The sequence below is a fragment of the Sinocyclocheilus anshuiensis genome, unplaced genomic scaffold, assembly GCF_001515605.1.
Source record: "Sinocyclocheilus anshuiensis isolate Anshui unplaced genomic scaffold, SAMN03320099.WGS_v1.1 scaffold327, whole genome shotgun sequence".
NCBI classification, from domain to species: Eukaryota; Metazoa; Chordata; class Actinopteri; order Cypriniformes; family Cyprinidae; genus Sinocyclocheilus; species Sinocyclocheilus anshuiensis.
Genome location: NW_015548206.1, coordinates 306,347 through 323,886, shown reverse-complemented (window position 1 = coordinate 323,886; position 17,540 = coordinate 306,347). Strand labels below are relative to the sequence as shown.

At 38.2% G+C, this 17,540-nt stretch overlaps 1 protein-coding gene across 6 annotated transcripts in view; it reads right to left on the bottom strand.

Moving 5' to 3' along the window:
• Positions 1 to 17,540, bottom strand: part of dlg1b (discs large MAGUK scaffold protein 1b) — a 142,451-nt gene that overhangs the window by 41,774 nt on the left and 83,137 nt on the right. For 3 of the 6 annotated variants that reach the window (XM_016440262.1, XM_016440263.1, XM_016440264.1), the window contains 3 exons: positions 6,723 to 6,821; positions 6,108 to 6,161; positions 46 to 96 (listed from right to left, as the gene is read on the bottom strand). In XM_016440262.1, coding sequence (XP_016295748.1) covers positions 46 to 96; positions 6,108 to 6,161; positions 6,723 to 6,821 — 204 coding nt within the window. The remainder of the gene's footprint in view (positions 1 to 45; positions 97 to 6,107; positions 6,162 to 6,722; positions 6,822 to 17,540) is intronic. The other 3 variants (XM_016440266.1, XM_016440268.1, XM_016440267.1) reach the window with 1 other exon arrangement.

Below are 17,540 nucleotides of genomic sequence, written 5' to 3'. Positions count from 1 at the left end.
ATATATATATATATATAGAACAGCAGCACTAGTCATTCCACTCACCCTTTCCAGTGTAATCTCCTCATACTCAAAGTCAGCCTCAGTACCATTAACCTGTGAACAAACCAACATGTCAGAGACTATTTACATATTTCAATACTCAACAATTTATTATCTTTAACAGAAAAATGAATGAGTGTAGTAGACTTGTTAGGTGTTAGGTATAAAGTTAGGTATAAACATGGTAGGCATAAAGAAAAGCAATGAGATACAGTGTTCATTCAGTTAACACATAAATGCAAACAGACCAACTAAACTCTATTGCATGCCTATAGGCAGCCAACTCATCATCACTTGTCTTATAGCACTCTGTTTCTTTCACACATGCAAGGAGAAAGTCTTACATTCCACAAAAATCGACACTACATGTAAAATATTCTTTGTTGTTGGTTTTCCTGTCAAAATGACTGAGCTCATTTGAAATTATATTTAGCCTTTAAGAACAAGAACAAACAACTGTCAGTTCCTTCCAAAGTGGGCTGGAATAATGAGCAAGTGGCAATCTCATTGGCTAGCACCCACGTATTATAGCCACATTTTGATTTCAGCAAATCAGAAAGTGGTTAATATTCCTTAAGCCAGCAGCTCATCACACCTTTGCATATTTTATAATGTTATTAGTTGTAGTAGAAATAGGTTGAACACCATGAGCCCAGAGACTGAAGTGTACACTGTGAGTTTTTATATGCTTCAAGGTAAGCTTAAAGGTGTGCTATAAATGAATAGTGCTCACAAACTGCTGTTGATTGTCGTTTTTAGAACCAAACTTGAAGTCTCCTTCTAAGCTCTGTTATAGATTCTCATTTGATTTAAACCTTATGACACTAAACAATAAAAAAAAGTCTATCCAATGATGGTGTAATATGTGACTGCAGTCAAAGCAATTTTCCAGAATAACTCAGCTTTGATTATGTAACACATAGAGGGATTGGGCCTACATATTCATTAGCACTGTAGCTGGCTGTGTCTGGTTTGGTCTCCATGGACAGTGCCACACTGCCGGAGTCCTGAACATTGAGCTAATGAGCAAGGACATAGGACTCCACTCAGTGATTTCTACTATAATAATAATAATAATAATAATAATAATAATAATAATAAGTTTATTTTATATAGCGCCTTTCTGCAAACTCAAGGTCGCTTTACAATATCAAAACAGATAAACATGACAGCAGATAAAAAATAAATAAAAAAATACAGATAAACATGAAATCCATGGCATGAATCAGATCATGCAGTCAGAGATCAGAGAAACAAGAAAAGAAAAGATATGTTTTAAGGTGGGTTTTGAAATCCTGTAATGAAGAAAGATTGGGAATAGAATTCCAGAGTGTGGGGGCAGAGGTACAAAATGCTCGTCCACCAAACGATGCTAGCCTGTGGCATGGAATTAACAGTAGACCAGTATCAGAAGATCGTAGTGTGTAAACTGGAGAGTAAGTATGAATGAGATCAGAAATATATGGGGGGGGCGAGACCATGAAGTGCTTTGTAGGTGATGAGTAAAAACTTGTATTGAATACGAAAACGAATGGGTTGCCAATGAAGTCTAAGTAGGATGGGAGTAATGTGAGAAGATTTCTTGGAAAAAGTGAGAACCCTAGCTGCAGAGTTCTGGATATATTGGAGCTTATTTAATGTTGTGTTTGGTAGACCATAGAAAAGAGAATTACAGTAGTCGAGTCGAGAAGTAATGAAGGCATGAACCAGTGCCTCAGCATCATTGATATTTAAGAAGGGACGTAAGCGAGCGATATTACGGAGGAGAAAGAAGGCAGATTTAATGAGTGAAGAAATGTGAGGTAGGAAGGAGAGAGAGGAGTCAAAGATTATGCCCAGGATTTTAACGGTGGTGGAAGGTCGAACCAAATTGCAAATTGATGCGTTTTTGTAAGAACAATAACCATATTTAAAACGTAATAATCAATTTAATCTAGCTTGCGCTCACTGTTGAACATGGAAGCAGCTCCGGGCGGATGACGTAGGACGTCGGTTTTGCGCATGCACCGCTCAGAAGTGACTAACGTGGAAGCGCAGGGGAGAGATTAAAACAAAACAACAGTCACGAATAAGAAGTACAAAATGAGGATTTGTAAAAAAGAACGTTGGAGGATTTCAATATAAGCCAAGAGGAGACTGGTTTTCCTTTGCTAAAGTATGGAAACTTTGCTTCCTTTGCTCCTGTAAACAAACATTGGTTTTCACGAGACTCACCGGCGCATGCGCAACGCCGACATCTTACGTCATCCTCCCGTAGCTGCTTCCGTGTACAACTGTTGGTGCAAGCTAGATTAAAGTGGTGCAAACTAGATTAAAGTGATTATTACGTTTTGAATATGGATATTTTTCTTACAAAAAGGCATCAATTCGCTACAGGAGACCTTTGATCAGCCCCCGGAGCCATGTGAGGCCCTTTTTATTATGGATGGATACGCTTTATTTCACTTCTTTTGGACTGATGAACTGCAACACCCGCTGACTGCCATTAAACAGCTTGGAAGATCAAAGTCAATTTGTAATATAACTCTGATTGGATTAATCTGAAAAAAGGAAGTCATATATGCCTAGGATGGCTTGAGGGAGAGTAAATAATGGGCTAATTTTCATTTTTGGGTGAACTATCCCTTTAAGGGCAGTAGAAATAGAGGTATTATATTTGGCAAGGATATCAAGGGCACTAGTGTGTTCAGTAATGTCAGAAAGATATGTTTGTACAGATTCAGTAAACAGTAATTGATTAACAGAATTGAGGTTACGGGAAGTTATGGTAGATTTTGGGAGAGGCATTTCACAGTTTAGTTCGATGAAGAGGTGATCAGAAAGTCCAATCTGAGAGCCAAGCACAGAAACATTACGTAGACCAGTAGTACAGACCAAATCCAGTGTGTGACCTTTTAGGTGTGTAGGAAAGTCAATATGCTGTACGAGATGTACCAGAGATTTTGAGAACTAGGTATTCAAAGGTTGAAGTCACATGAAAGTCGATGGTATTGACTGGGATGTTACTACGGTAGACAGCAGCCAGACCACTACCCCTAGATGTCAAACGAGGTTTGGCCAGGTAGCTATATCCAGAGGGAGTGAAAAGATTTAGGTGGAAATAGTTGTTAGGTATTTGCAATGTTTCAGTAAGCAGCAGAAAGTCTAGGTCTTTCTCAGTTAGTAACGTGGAAAGCACAGTAGCCTTATTCGTGAGTGACCGACAGTTAAACAGCGCTAATGCAGGATGTAACACGCAATCATTGCATATGTGTAGATCAGTCAGAGACAGAGCACAGTATACAGTAATTAATGAGGTAAGATTTATTCCACGGTGGTTAGCCGGCTGCATAGAGTACCATATATCCGAGCGGTTAGACCAGAAAGATGGAATAGATGAGGATTGTCAGGCAGCGTGATGAGAAGTGGTGGCGACAGGAACGATGAATGTTACGCGGCCATCTAGTAATCCCAAGCTCCTTGCAGAGCCTGTATGTAGTCGCGTCAAGACGAGGGTCTACGCAGTTGAGATAGCGAGTAGTTGAGCGCCATATCAACAACGCAGCTGAATAATAAGCCCAGAGTTATAACTCTAAGCAGAGCAGGTACTGGAACGTTGCGAGCAGTGATAGACATGGTTAGTAGCCTACACAAAAGAGCTGCAGCACTCACGTCGCTGATAGAGCACGATCAACCCAGTATGGAGACCTTATCAGTCAAAGTAGATGGCGGGGGGGTGCCCCACCATCCAAAATACTGGCCACGATAGATAAACGAGGGAGTGGAGACTCACCCGCCAGCTATGTAGAAGGCCCAATGGAGTGCGAAGATCGACAGACAACAGCAGAGCAGAGTGCTGTGATTAGGATGAATAGCCAGCGATGAGTAAGGGTTATCCAATCAGAGTTATAATCCATGGTAAAAAACAACAGTAAAGTCCAAACTATAATCCAGTAAAGTCAGGTATCCAGAAGAGCAGAAGAGGAGATGAAACGATAGACGCGAAACACGACACGGCAAAACAAAGCAAACAAACGAAAAAGTTCCAGCAAGAAGCGGCAGCAAAAATGCACAAAGCATACTCTCACCGGAAGCGGAGATTGTAGGATAGATAATCTATCTAGGATAGATAAGATTCTAGGATAGATAATCTATCTAGGATGGATCATTATAAATTAGGATACTAATTTATAATTAGTAGTTTTGTAGATTGTATATTTTTATTGAGTATATTTAGTACTTAAGATAAAGGACTTAAATGATTGCACAATGTACACCTTTTGGGTTAGCATGTGTATATAATATATTACATAACTACACAGTAAATACTGAGGACCAAATCAGCTTATTAAAATGATTTCTAAAGGATCATGCAACACTGACAAATAGAGCAATGGCTGTTGGGAATTCAGCTTTTCCATCACAAGAATAGATTATATTTTTAAATATATTGAAATAACAAATAATTTTGAAAAAAAAAATCTTAACGACCCCAAACTTAAAAAAAAAAAATCATAATGAACCCAAACTTTTGAACAATAGTGAATATTGCTACTATTTACTTTCAATTTGCCATTTAAGTTTTTGACTAGGTTTGCAGATTGCTTTTGGTAACTCATAAATATTCAAATATTCAACACATTATCACAACAAATTCAATAAATTCAGTGACAGAGTAATTAGCCTTTTTAATTCTCATCTTAACTGAGCCACAGCAACACTGCCCAGATAATGTAGTTTCCTCTAAACAAGCCAACCTAGAAACATTATTCTCACCCTGCTTGCCTTCACAACATAATTTCCACATGAGTCAATTACAGTCCCCAATCACATAAGACAAAACGGCGGTGAGTCCCGTGAGAATCTGTATGCTACCCAGAACCTGCGGCACTGCTGATACAGCATAAAGGCTAAAGTGAAGGTTGAATGTGTGGTGTTTGATAAGAAAAACAGACGTAGTGCTCCTGAGTGGCACAATCAAGACTACTGACCTCACTACTCCACAGGCAGACTCAAGGGAAATGAAGTGGAAAACAAACCCAAGAGATGTCATTTCACTACAGTGCTGAATGAACACCACCCTGACTAATGGGCCTCACAAATTATATTCCAGACTCTACGCTAACATGAGGTCTAGAGGTACCTGGTACAAGCAGTGCAGTGAAAAGCAGTGCTTGAGAGAAGTAGTTTTGACTGAATCTTGTCAACGTGTTTAAAATATTGACTTCCTTAATGAACATTTACAATAATTTCCATGCTTAAAGCACCTAAGATACCAGTGAACATTATCCCATTTTTGACTTGATAGTCTTTCAACAAAATGAAATAATTTGCTCAGACTCTGAAGGGACTTTTTGCTCAAGTCACCTACGCCACATAAGCTACTGGATAATATAATCCAATAAAACAAATGTGCAAAAATTTTACTTTTAGGGGTACAACAGTTTGTCACTAGGGCAGTGTCCTTAATGGGACAACTCTATCTTATTTACCCTAAAAAGGTGCATATTAGTAACCTTGAGTAGTAATATGTACTCTCAAGGACCTACTAGTAAATAGGGTACTACTGTAAAACAATAGAATGTTATTTTAAATTCTAATAATATTTCACAATATTACTATAAAATAAGGAACTACTAAGATACCACTACAAAAAGGTTATTAGTTCTCGTGGTACTTTGACCTCATACACTGATCAATCTGTGCAGCTTCAAGTCGTACACACTTCTTGTTGTATTTAGGCATCACATTCTATCCTCCATTCTGGCATATGATGCCTACTTTTTTCGATCCAGTTCCAAAGATATAAAGTGCCATCTATAAATGTTTTTCTTGTTAAATATGCAGTTTCACTTGAAAATACATGACATTACATAAGTAAAAAGAAAATGTAATTTCATGTTGAATTCAAACTGCCAAATCTCACCCTATTGCACATTTTTCAGTTGGCATCACCTAAAGTAACTTGACAATAACAGCTATAAAAATGAAACTGATAGAACTATGTGGCATGCTGCTCAGAGGGAATTCAGAATTCCAAAATGTAAAAATTAAAAAAAGTGTAAACAAGTGAAAAGGACACTTACATATGGAGCTGAATCCAAGCTCTCTGTATTTACCATGACAGGGGGAGGATTTGCCTGCAAGAGAAAACAGTCCAGTTAATGCATGAATTTCAGCATATTTCCCGTTCTATCCATTTCCATTCCATTTGTTTCGTTTAGCAGATAAGGTAACTAGAAAATGCCATGTTAAGCATCATTCTATATAGCAAAGGTATGTTCACTTACTCTCTACATGACGTTGCATATACCACCACTGGCACTCACACCAGATTAACACAGCGCTGCCAGCATACGTACGTACATGGCATTTTATACCGCAGAACATGCAATGCTGAAGCATGAATTCTATTACGAGTCAAAAGTAGCCTAAAATGAAATCCACTTTCTCTCTCGCTTGCTCAATCTCTCTTTCTGTCTATTTGTGGGGCTTTCCACTTCCTCCAGCTGGTCGACACGCAGATGCTATTAGTCAAGGGGAGCCGTGGTACTTTGCCCGACTCTGGGTCTGATAATCCTTCAGGCCCATCAACGAGCAGTGGAATGGCAGGGACCAAGAAAAAATGACCAACAGGAAGAGAGCAAAAAAAATAAGGGAGGGAGGGGGTGTAGAGGGAAAATAGAGAAAGAAAAAAAGACCTGTGACGTTGATGAAGAGATGACAGCGGGCTCCGCAGGGACAGTGGAGATTGGGATCACAGGGATTATGAGAGTGGAGGGTGGTACAGCATCTGTCTGCTGAACAATAGTATGGAAGGGGAGAGGTCAGGTCACATATACATACACAACAACATAACATTGCACAGCACTGCATTAGAATCACCATGAAGGATGGGTGCAAGTGGGTGTCTGTATGAGTGTGTGAGCAAGATTGAAGCAAATTCAAGGAGGGGGGGAAGGGGTCACGGTGGGGAGCTGCAAGACGCTCTGTTTGTGATTATTGGAGAATGGAAGGAGAGAATGGAAATGAGCATGTGAATGATAATGAGACCATAATCCACATAGGCACCACACGCACATGGCACAGTTATGAAAACAAAACAGTGGCCGCATATATCTGTGGCTAGACTGCGCAATTCAACTTCCACAGTATATCATTCATGTTACTGTCAGTATTTTTCCATGGCTGTCTTTGTGAAAGCTATACATGGGTCTCTAGAAACTGCTTTCTTGCAGTTTTACACAAAAGCTCCTGACATGCAAAGTCACTCTAGTGCTTGAGATTTTATAGTTCATATTCATATTTTTCAGCTTGTTACAAATTTGTAAAGAAAAAGACTGTATCAAGTAAAATATTGTAACAAAAAATATATTTTTATGAAGAAAAATTGCAAAGAAAAAAAGGAGTTCACCCAATTATCCATCCATTCCACCAAAATATTCACGCTTCAGAAATTTCATAAAGACATTGTAAAAGTAACCCATATGAACTGAGCGATTTAATCCCAGTTTAAATCTACTGAAGAGACACAACTACTTTATATGATGAACAGATTTAATTTAGATTTATAAACATAGATCAACACATATACATAAAGCACACAAAATATGGCAAGAGGAAGCTCAAACGAGCTGGCTTGACACAAGAACTAATGAGGTTTCTCATGTGTAATGCAAGTGTAGCTGAGCTGCCACTGACCATCTTTGATGTGTTCTGTGTATGTGCATTGATTGATGATTATACGTGAATAAAAGCAAAAAAAAGTTTTGTTTGAAAGATAAAGAGAAGTATTAGGCTACAGGTTAGGGGAATTGATAACAGAAGAATTTTCATTTTTGTGTAAATTATCCCTTTTAATGTTGACCCACAGGGTACTTTGCTGTGGAACCTTCTAGTCCTACATAGATGCAGATGAAGTTGCAGGTCTGGAACCTACTCTATGCAACCACAAACACTTCTAGCAATATAAGCAGAACCCAAGGCATGACACAATGCAAGCATGCTTTGCATTCTCATAGTTACAACAACTCATTCGGCACAAATCCAAATATTCCATAATATTTCCATATTTGTGACGTATCTGAATGCTAAACTATTATTTATTATTTAAATTATAGTCTTTGCACTTCAGTGACACAGAGGCGGGCGCGCTGATGTTTGGTTCACTGTATTTTATTTTGATAAAGTACCAACTGCACTGTCAAGTTAGCAATGCTGGAACTGATATGTTTTGTGTGTGCGCGATCACTTAAACTCTTTCCTTATACTAGCAGAATAATGCATCACTGTAAAAGGTCTACTTTTATTTGTGTACACTCAATGAAAACAAAACATTGTGCTTTTGTAAAAACTCAGCCAATGATGTACAATATGCAGAGATTTCACAATTAACTCTCCATCTAGAACGAAAGCTTGAAGTGTGGCCATACAGGATTTATATGCGTCTGTTTTAATTCTTAGTAAAATAAACTGACATTTTACCATGGAAAACAGCTTGGACTGGCTCAATGAATCCCTTTTGGACAGATCTTAAAGAAGTGATGCCATTTTATGCAGAACAACAATATCTAAGCATGTTCAGGAGTAACTCATCTAGTGCTTGGACAGGTATGTTAATATTTAATCAGAGGAATCATGCCCATTCAAACTATGGGGACACATGCACCCTCAGATTTTTGAGCCAAATGGATTTTGAATGCAGCTTTCAATAAATAAATAAATAAATAATATTTTATATTTGATAAAGTTTTGCGATTATTGTAATAATCTATAATAAATACATAATATTTTAAAACATTCTTAATGTTTTAATAGTTTCACAGTCACAAAAAATATAACTACAATTGATTGAGCAGCAGTTTAACAATAAATGTAATGTGTATATGTTTCTCTGAAATCTGAGACATCCCAGTTAGTCAACCAATATGCATTTACATAATTTTTTTTACACACACTACAGTTCAAATGTTTGGTCAGTAAGCCTTTTTTCTGAAAAAAAAAAGTTTTTAATTTAGCAAGGAAGCATTAAATAGATCCAAAAAAATTATATATCAATATATATCAATAGACAGTGACCATGTGCTGATTCTGAATGCGTCTCTCACTGACAAAGGAGTATACTTTAAAGGCTTGCGCGCACAATTGTTTGCGAAATGGAGCTTTGTGCTTGTGTATCCCACCTCTCTCATTCGGCACAAATCCAAATATTCCATAATATTTCCATATTTGTGACGTATCTGAATGCTAAACTATTATTTATTATTTAAATTATAGTCTTTGCACTTCAGTGACACAGAGGCGGGCGCGCTGATGTTTGGTTCACTGTATTTTATTTTGATAAAGTACCAACTGCACTGTCAAGTTAGCAATGCTGGAACTGATATGTTTTGTGTGTGCGCGATCACTTAAACTCTTTCCTTATACTAGCAGAATAATGCATCACTGTAAAAGGTCTACTTTTATTTGTGTACACTCAATGAAAACAAAACATTGTGCTTTTGTAAAATAAAGAAAACAAATAGGATGCCATTTCTGCCATTTGAGTTTCCTTTCTGTGAACAAATTAAGCGTGTCAAAAAAATGAAACTCAGCATATATAGGCTACATTACGTGTCGCACCGTTTTTTCCCTTGTTTATCTGTTAACTAAATCAAATATATTTCAAGTATTTATTCCTCGTATGTATATATGTACTGCAGATTTTATATATATAACAATATAATTTAATATAATATTTAGTATTTTCACATCTAGGTGGAAAAAAATTGTCATTTCTATTACTGTCTGTTCAAAATAAATAAAAAGAAACCTAGCATAGTAGTTTTGTTGTTTTTTTCTTGTTGTACCGAAATCGTATCGAACCGTGACCCCCAAACCGAGGTATTTACCGAACCGTGACATCTGTGTACCGTTACACCCCTAATATACAGTGTGTATATATATTATATTAAACATTTTATTAAATATATATTTTTATATTTATTTTTTTCAACTTTGCCATCACAGAATAAATTACATTTTAAAATAGAAAAGTTATTTTAAATTGTAATATTTCACAATACTACTGTTTTTATTGCAGCCTTATAGAGCATTGGTTCCCAACCCTGCACATTTTGCATGTCTCCTTTGTATGACACACCAGTTTCAGGTCTTGGGAGTCTCTACTAATGAGCTGATGACCTGAATCAGGTGTGTTTGAATAAGGAGACATGCAAAACGTGCAGTGTTGGGGTGCCTCTAGGACCAGGGTTGGGAACCACTGTTATAGAGCATAAGAGACTTCTTTCAAAAAATCTTATCGACCCCAAATTTTTAAACTGTAGTGTATAAAAACACACATACATTGGGTTTACCTGATTTTAAACAATACTGATGGCACTTTAAATGTTGTGGTACCTAAACCCCAAACATACGGTCTGCACAGAAACTAAAATTAGAGCTTGTCAATAGCATTGACTGGAGTCCCACTTTAACGTTCCTCTATAGACCTTTAATTGTGGGATTAATTGCTCTAAATGATTTTAACATGGAACAAAACAACACATTAGCAGATAAAAAGCTTGGCATCGACCTGACAATAACTGACATTCGAAAAGGAAAAAAGATGAATATATAATGCACAATCCAATATGCTAAGACAATTCAAGGAATGTGGGACTGGAAAACCACAAAGAAATGCAGTAACAAAACAGAGGCACTCTTGAGACACTAAGGTGATGACAAACACCACGTCCATTATTGTCGATGAAAGACAGACACTAATGAGCAAAAATATCCATTGGAAGACCACAATTTCCACACAACCAGTGAAAGAGGTATGTCTGAGTCATCAAGATAAACAAAAATGTGACAGAGCACACCAGTCACGAGTCTAAAGGAGGAACCCAATTTAATAACATCAAGATGCAGAAAAGCATCCTGAGCCAATGATCAAAGAATGTCTAAACGCGGAGCTGCTCCTTTCTCTGCTCTAACTTACCTTATCAAATGACACAGAGGGCCAAAGAGAAAACCTCTCCCCCGGCCCGTTCACTTTGGCCGTGCTCATAGTGGGGCTCTTCTTCACACTGTCACGTAGATTGAGAAACTTAGTCCTGGTCTTTCCTATGTTTAATGGCAGGGTGCAAGAGTTGTAGCAGATAGGGTGGATGGAGCCCTCCTGGGTCACCATCTGCTGGAGATGCGTTTGCTTGAGGATGGAGGTGGAAGGCGGGTTCTGCCTGAGGTTGACCTGCACATGAGAGGCGTTCTTCCTCTCACAGCTGTCTGCTCTCCGGCATCCATACTCATGGCCGGAGTAGAAGGTCGTCATGGTCGGCACGTGAGCTAAATGTGAGGAGACGGCGTTGAATTTTAGGACAACCAGGTCGATGGTGAGAAGGCTGCTGTATTTTGGTGCAGTGCCTTGGCAACAAACAAATGGAGGGAAATTCAGCTCAGGCTCTCACACGTTTGTGTGCACGATGATCCTCTTGCGCTCTCTGTATCTCTCTCATTCACCCATCCTTTCATCTCTGCATTCTCATGCCAATTAGAGAGCACCAATGAGCAAAGGCATCAGGCGCGGAGTGGCTTTTTCCTGGCATGAATAATCAATGCTGAGCTCCGATTCACATACAAAGCCAGCCTGCTGAAACAGCGCCAACACGCAGAGCAACTGTAACCTAGTGAGAGGGGGATCCATATAGTAAACAGCTCCTCACCTACATAATTAATAATATCTGACCTCCCTGCATTCCTTTAGTCAGCATGACGTTTAAGGGGGATCCAAAGAGAAAGGAAAAATTGAAATCGCATCATATGACCCCTTTAAGCTGAATAGATTTTGATGTTTGAAATTCATTTTTGTTCAATTGGGGTCACTCAATAAGAAAAGAATTCATATAAAGCACCACACAAACTAATGCATATTGCATATGACCACTTTTGTGACAGATGACTTGTCATTGTGTACAGATGCAAAGGATCTTTCCTTTGCAAATATTATGAATAGATAAATGGCCTAGAATAGCTGCGTTGACATTACAACTCATGGTTATTGGATTGGAAGCTGATTTTATAAGTGGATTTGAATTGATGAGTGTGAGTGCACCAAGCTGTTAACAACCACTGCTTCAGCATTTAAAGTAGTACGTATGTCAGCGGGGATGAACTTGAATACAATGAGCAGGTTAAAGTGCATTTTAATAATGTAAAATTACAGTGCCAAGCACAAAGCATTAGATTTCAGAACGAAGACGAGAGAATCAGTCTATTCATTCATAATTTGAAAAGTGCTGCTTTTAACCCTTTGAATGCTTCAAAAATATATAATAATAATAGTAATATGGTAATATTAATAATAATTCTGTGGCTCTCTGTAGACCATGTTTTAACCAACTTCTGGTTATTTCAGGTGCAGCTGAGAGGTTTTAATCCAAAACTGCAAAGATGTAGTCAGGATTTGGATCAACTGTACAGCACGCCATTTCACCTCAAGAAACAATGCAGTTCTAGTGCCATCTACTGGCTATACAACCCACAAAATGTTCTTGGATAATTTTGCTTTGATGATCACAACTATCTACACATAATACCAACAACCTGTACATTTTAAATAGAACATACAAGGTATAGAAAGTATACAGTTTCCCATATGTTAGGATCATGATTTTGTTAGGAATCACTTCTGATGACATAGCACTAGGGTGAACCATCACCAAGATATATCTGGGTTATATAAAAATAAATCAATCAGTTTACCTTAAAGGTCAAACCTATTTTAGAAACATACTTTTTTTATATTGCAACTTTATAATACAGTAATGAAACTCATTGTGTCTGAGCAATGATTTTTACTTTTATATAAATACTTTAAACATGATACTGTTATCACTTAATGAATTATTTCTATGAAGAATTACTTAAAAATAAAACGTTTTTTGAATGACAGTAATGACAATTAGATTTTGTCACAATGAAACAAATATATATATTTTTTTTTTTACTCATATTACTACTACTGTTGCTGCTACTACTATTATAGTGAGATTCACAAGTCAATTTTATTTGTAAAGCGTTTTTTCACAATACACAGTTTTATTGAGAAATTACTGATGTTGATGTTCACAATGCCTTAATGCATAATTGTCCACATTTTAAAAAATAGAACTGGGCTATAGTTAGGCAAAGATAAAAAATAATAAAGCAATTGAGATTTGCTATATTTAGTGTTTATTGTTTTATATGCGTGTGCTGTATGTATGCAGATAAATTGGACATACTTGTAGTTGTATGTTGGTAAGATATTTGTTCATGTGTTATATCGCCATATGAGGGATTACGAAATCTTCTGTTCAATTTATAACAATTTCTTGTAGTGACAATCCTAATAATTATTTGATGATGATGTGTATCACTGTCACAGTTAATAATACACATATAAATAACAACATTTAAGATTCTGGTCATATTGTCCACCCCAAAGAAGTTTAACTGGAAAGTTATTGGAAATTAATTAATTAATGACTTGAAGGCCATGCCATAATATTTACACATGCATGTATGTTTTAGAGACTTATCGGTTTCTTTTAGACTGTATAAGGGGGATTCGACTGCTCATTTATCTCTCTGACCTTCAGCTGAACTGCTGCTATTATATCAAGTCATATTCAGCTGACTACAATTACGAAGGAACAAGAGTTTGGGCAAGAAATTCTGCTAACACATGTAGTGGCATTATCTGGGCATATTAGCATATGCGCTCATCACAAAATATAAGGTAAAGCTCACTGATTAAAAACAATTATTAGGATAACTAATCATACAGCCTGTCATCTGACAACTAACTTTCTCTACTGCAACCATCAGTGCTGCAAAGTGGAGCCTCATTTGGTTCAAAGTCACTGTTATACCGCAGAGCTTGGACTTGAATCCATGCAATGAAACTAAGTTTTAATAACAACGATATTTTGATATTTAAGTATTTTTAAGATTTTTTTAGAATTAAAAATATTATGCAAAACACAAAAACTGCTAGCTCAACTGTAACAACCATGACTGAAAACCGTAGACTGGCAGTAAACCCTGAAATGCACATGCGTAGCAAGCAAGTTTATTTGATAGACAGAACTTGTCATTGCCACATATGAGTTGGAAGCTAACATTATGACTTGAAGTCTGTGTCCCATGGCACCTCTGCATGAGCCTGCAGAACTTACCTGACTTGTCCTTAATACGATGCAATCAGTGAAGGTATTGAGCCGGGTGAGGGTAGCGAGAACACGGCGCCAACGGGACGGCGTCTGTTTTGCAGTCTCCTCAGAGGAACTAGGTATGGACCACTGTCTGAGCTTGGGTCCAGATGAGCCACCATGGGCCGAACTGGTGCTGCTGCCTCGACTTCCCCTGGAGTACAGGGTGTTTCCACTGAAGATGTAGTTCATCACTGCAAATGCACTATAAATGCACGCCAGTCACTTCTCAGGAGCGTGTTGATGACAAAGACAGGAAAACAAATCTAGCCAAAGTCTAAGAGCTTTTCCAAACAACTTCCTTAATTATGAGCGTGGCTTCCTGTGCCAGACATATCGGGGGATTTCATCAGGACATAGCCTCAAGTGTGCTGTGAAGTCATGACCCTAGATACTCCATTCCGCCCAAGACTTACTCCGTGACACAGCAACAACCATCCAACACTGCTTAGATTCAGACGCACCAGAGAGAATGAAGTAGAGAAGAAAGAAAAATATTCTACACAAAGCTAGCTGCTGTTTTTTAGCCTCAAGATGCTGGGTATACAAACTCAAAAATGCCGATCAGTCGCTGGACAAATTACGAGTTGGCACTACTTTGTTCCACTGAAGCCATCTGTGCAATTCAAAGAGCGTCCAAGACAGTAAATTTAAAGGCCATCAAATAATTAACAGCTGCCTGTCCAAGTCCAATTGGGAATGTCACTCTGCCCAACCAACAATGCTTCCGAGTGTCAAAAAATGAGGCCAAGTGAAAACTGGACCCAATCATGCTTCATTCTACAATGACATTCAATCTCCAGTCTTCCAAGAAGGCTTTCCCAGATTATCAAATGTGTAGAAGTTTTTGTCAATAACTGAAAAAACACAGAAAGGTATGAAGTATTCTCCAGGTCCGGATTACCATTTGGTGTGGATGCAGTGCCCAACCTTTAACAGTGGCACTCAGAAGATACCTCTTCCATACAACAGTTTCGTAGATGTGCCACAGGTGCCGGATTAGTTGGCTGATTTTGTCACCAGGCTCTGCCTCCACACCCTTGGGCGCTTAAAGCCATGGCAACTGCTCGCACATCTAAGAGAGCCAGCAGGATTTCCCGTGCAGGCTCCGGTCCCCTGTCTTGCACCAGAAGCCACAGTAAACACGCTCTTCTACTTCATCTGTTGACATATTCATTAGTGCACTAGAGCCTACAGCAGGGACTGGATGGTACGAAAACATTATCAATCGCATGTCAACACCACGCTGGCTTGAGCACTGTGATAGCCGTGCATGCCTCCATGTAATCAGATAAAGCCCTTTGCACATAAACACCAGTGAATTAAACTGAAGAATTGGCTTGTCAGGATTAGCTGACTAAGGATTGGCCTGTTTAGCTTTAACTATTGATCAAGAGGGTAAGATGGCATCCCAAACAACGATGCTAAAGCTCCTCCCTCTGAAAAGACAGCCAATAGATATGGCAGGACATCAATAATACATACCAAATTACCTCTGAATACACAGTGTGCATGTCTAATGAGATGACAGCAAAACCCATTTAGAGCCGCCTCTCAGAACCAAGCCTGTCACCTTGCTAATTGACATTTAAACCAGCACGATGCAGCACTGAGCAGCACGGAAAATCCACATCAGTAGTAATAACAGATGGATCAGACCAGGGTAACATGTTAAGATGTGGTGCAACGGTAACAGCTACTGCACGAAGGTACCGACTGACTTTTTCTACAGCTACAATGGGCAACTAACATTGGATATCAGTTTTCAAATCTTCCATAGGCCACACAATGGAACACAAATTAGGCTGGCTATTGACAGGGTCAGACTGCTGGTCAGCTTCTCAATAGATGTTGAAAGCAGGGTCAGGATCCATAGATGTTGTCTTGGCTATTCCTGTCACCACCTTTTCTCTTGATTCTGTGTCTGATAAAAGCCTGTTCTGTTCGGGAAACATGAAAGAACTGCTGCTAATTACAAACTTGCCCACAACAGTGACCCATGAAATTTCTTTTATCAAAAGAGAAACTCAATCCATAAACTCAATCCTTAAGATTTGAAGTAATGTAGGTCCTTGAAGAGCTGAAATATATTGAAGAGCAATGTGACAATATCATTTTATCTGCTTATAAATGTTTTAATTAAATTTTTAGGTCTTTTTTTCATTTGAGATCACCTGAGTGTACATTATTTTATATATGGTGTGGCTGACTCTTAACTTTTATAAATAATATCTCTTTGGATTTTAGTCCAAAGACTTTAGTCTTTGCAACTTTACAGATCTTCTTTATGTACCAAGAGCTTGTAACACTCCAAAGAGAAAGGAAAAATTGAAATCGCATCATATGACCCCTTTAATGCACATTTTGAACGAATTGGGTGAATCATTTGGCTTGTTGAACCATTGGCCATAGGCGCGTTGGATTTGAAGCGGCGCTGCACAGATCGATTGGTGTATGACATCAAAGGACCGCGAGAGTGATTCAAAAGCATAAGGAGCCGTCTGCTCTCTATAGCTCTCGCGGTACTTTGATGTCACACACCGATCGGTCTGATGGTGATGATCCGCTTCAATGGACCATTCATAATGAGAACCATTTACTTCACTCCTGAATGAATCAGCCATTTCATCAAATGAATGAATAAATTACTCGATGACTTAATCATTAAGACAATTACCACCACCTACTGGCAGTTTTAGTTTATTGTTTAGAGAATCATTTTATTAAAGAAATAATTTCATATTTCCATAGTAATAATAATAAAATTTATAAAATTAATTATTAAAGGTATAGTTCACCCACCAAAAAATGACAACTGTGTCATCATTTGCTCACCCTCATGGTCCAAAAGAGTATATGTAATACATTTTATCAAACAAAATATTATTTTCTGAAGCTACTTTTTGTAATGTCTGTTGGATGCTTTACACAACAATGGCTTTAAAGGGGTCATATGATGCGATTTCAATTTTTCCTTTCTCTTTGGAGTGTTACAAGCTCTTGGTGCATAAAGAAGATCTGTAAAGTTGCAAAGACTAAAGTCTCAAATCCAAAGAGATATTTATAAAAGTTAAGAGTCAGCCACACCTCTACCTAAAACGGCTCGTTCTAACACGCCCCCACATATCTACATCACTATGTGGGAAGATTTGCATAACGCCACCCAAATGTTCAAATGTCATGCCTGGAGCTGATCCGTGCTGGTCGCTGAAGAAATACTTCAACTTTGCGCTGTCGATCGCCGGATCGGCTTTCACCGTCGACGAAGCAGAGACCAGCCCGGGG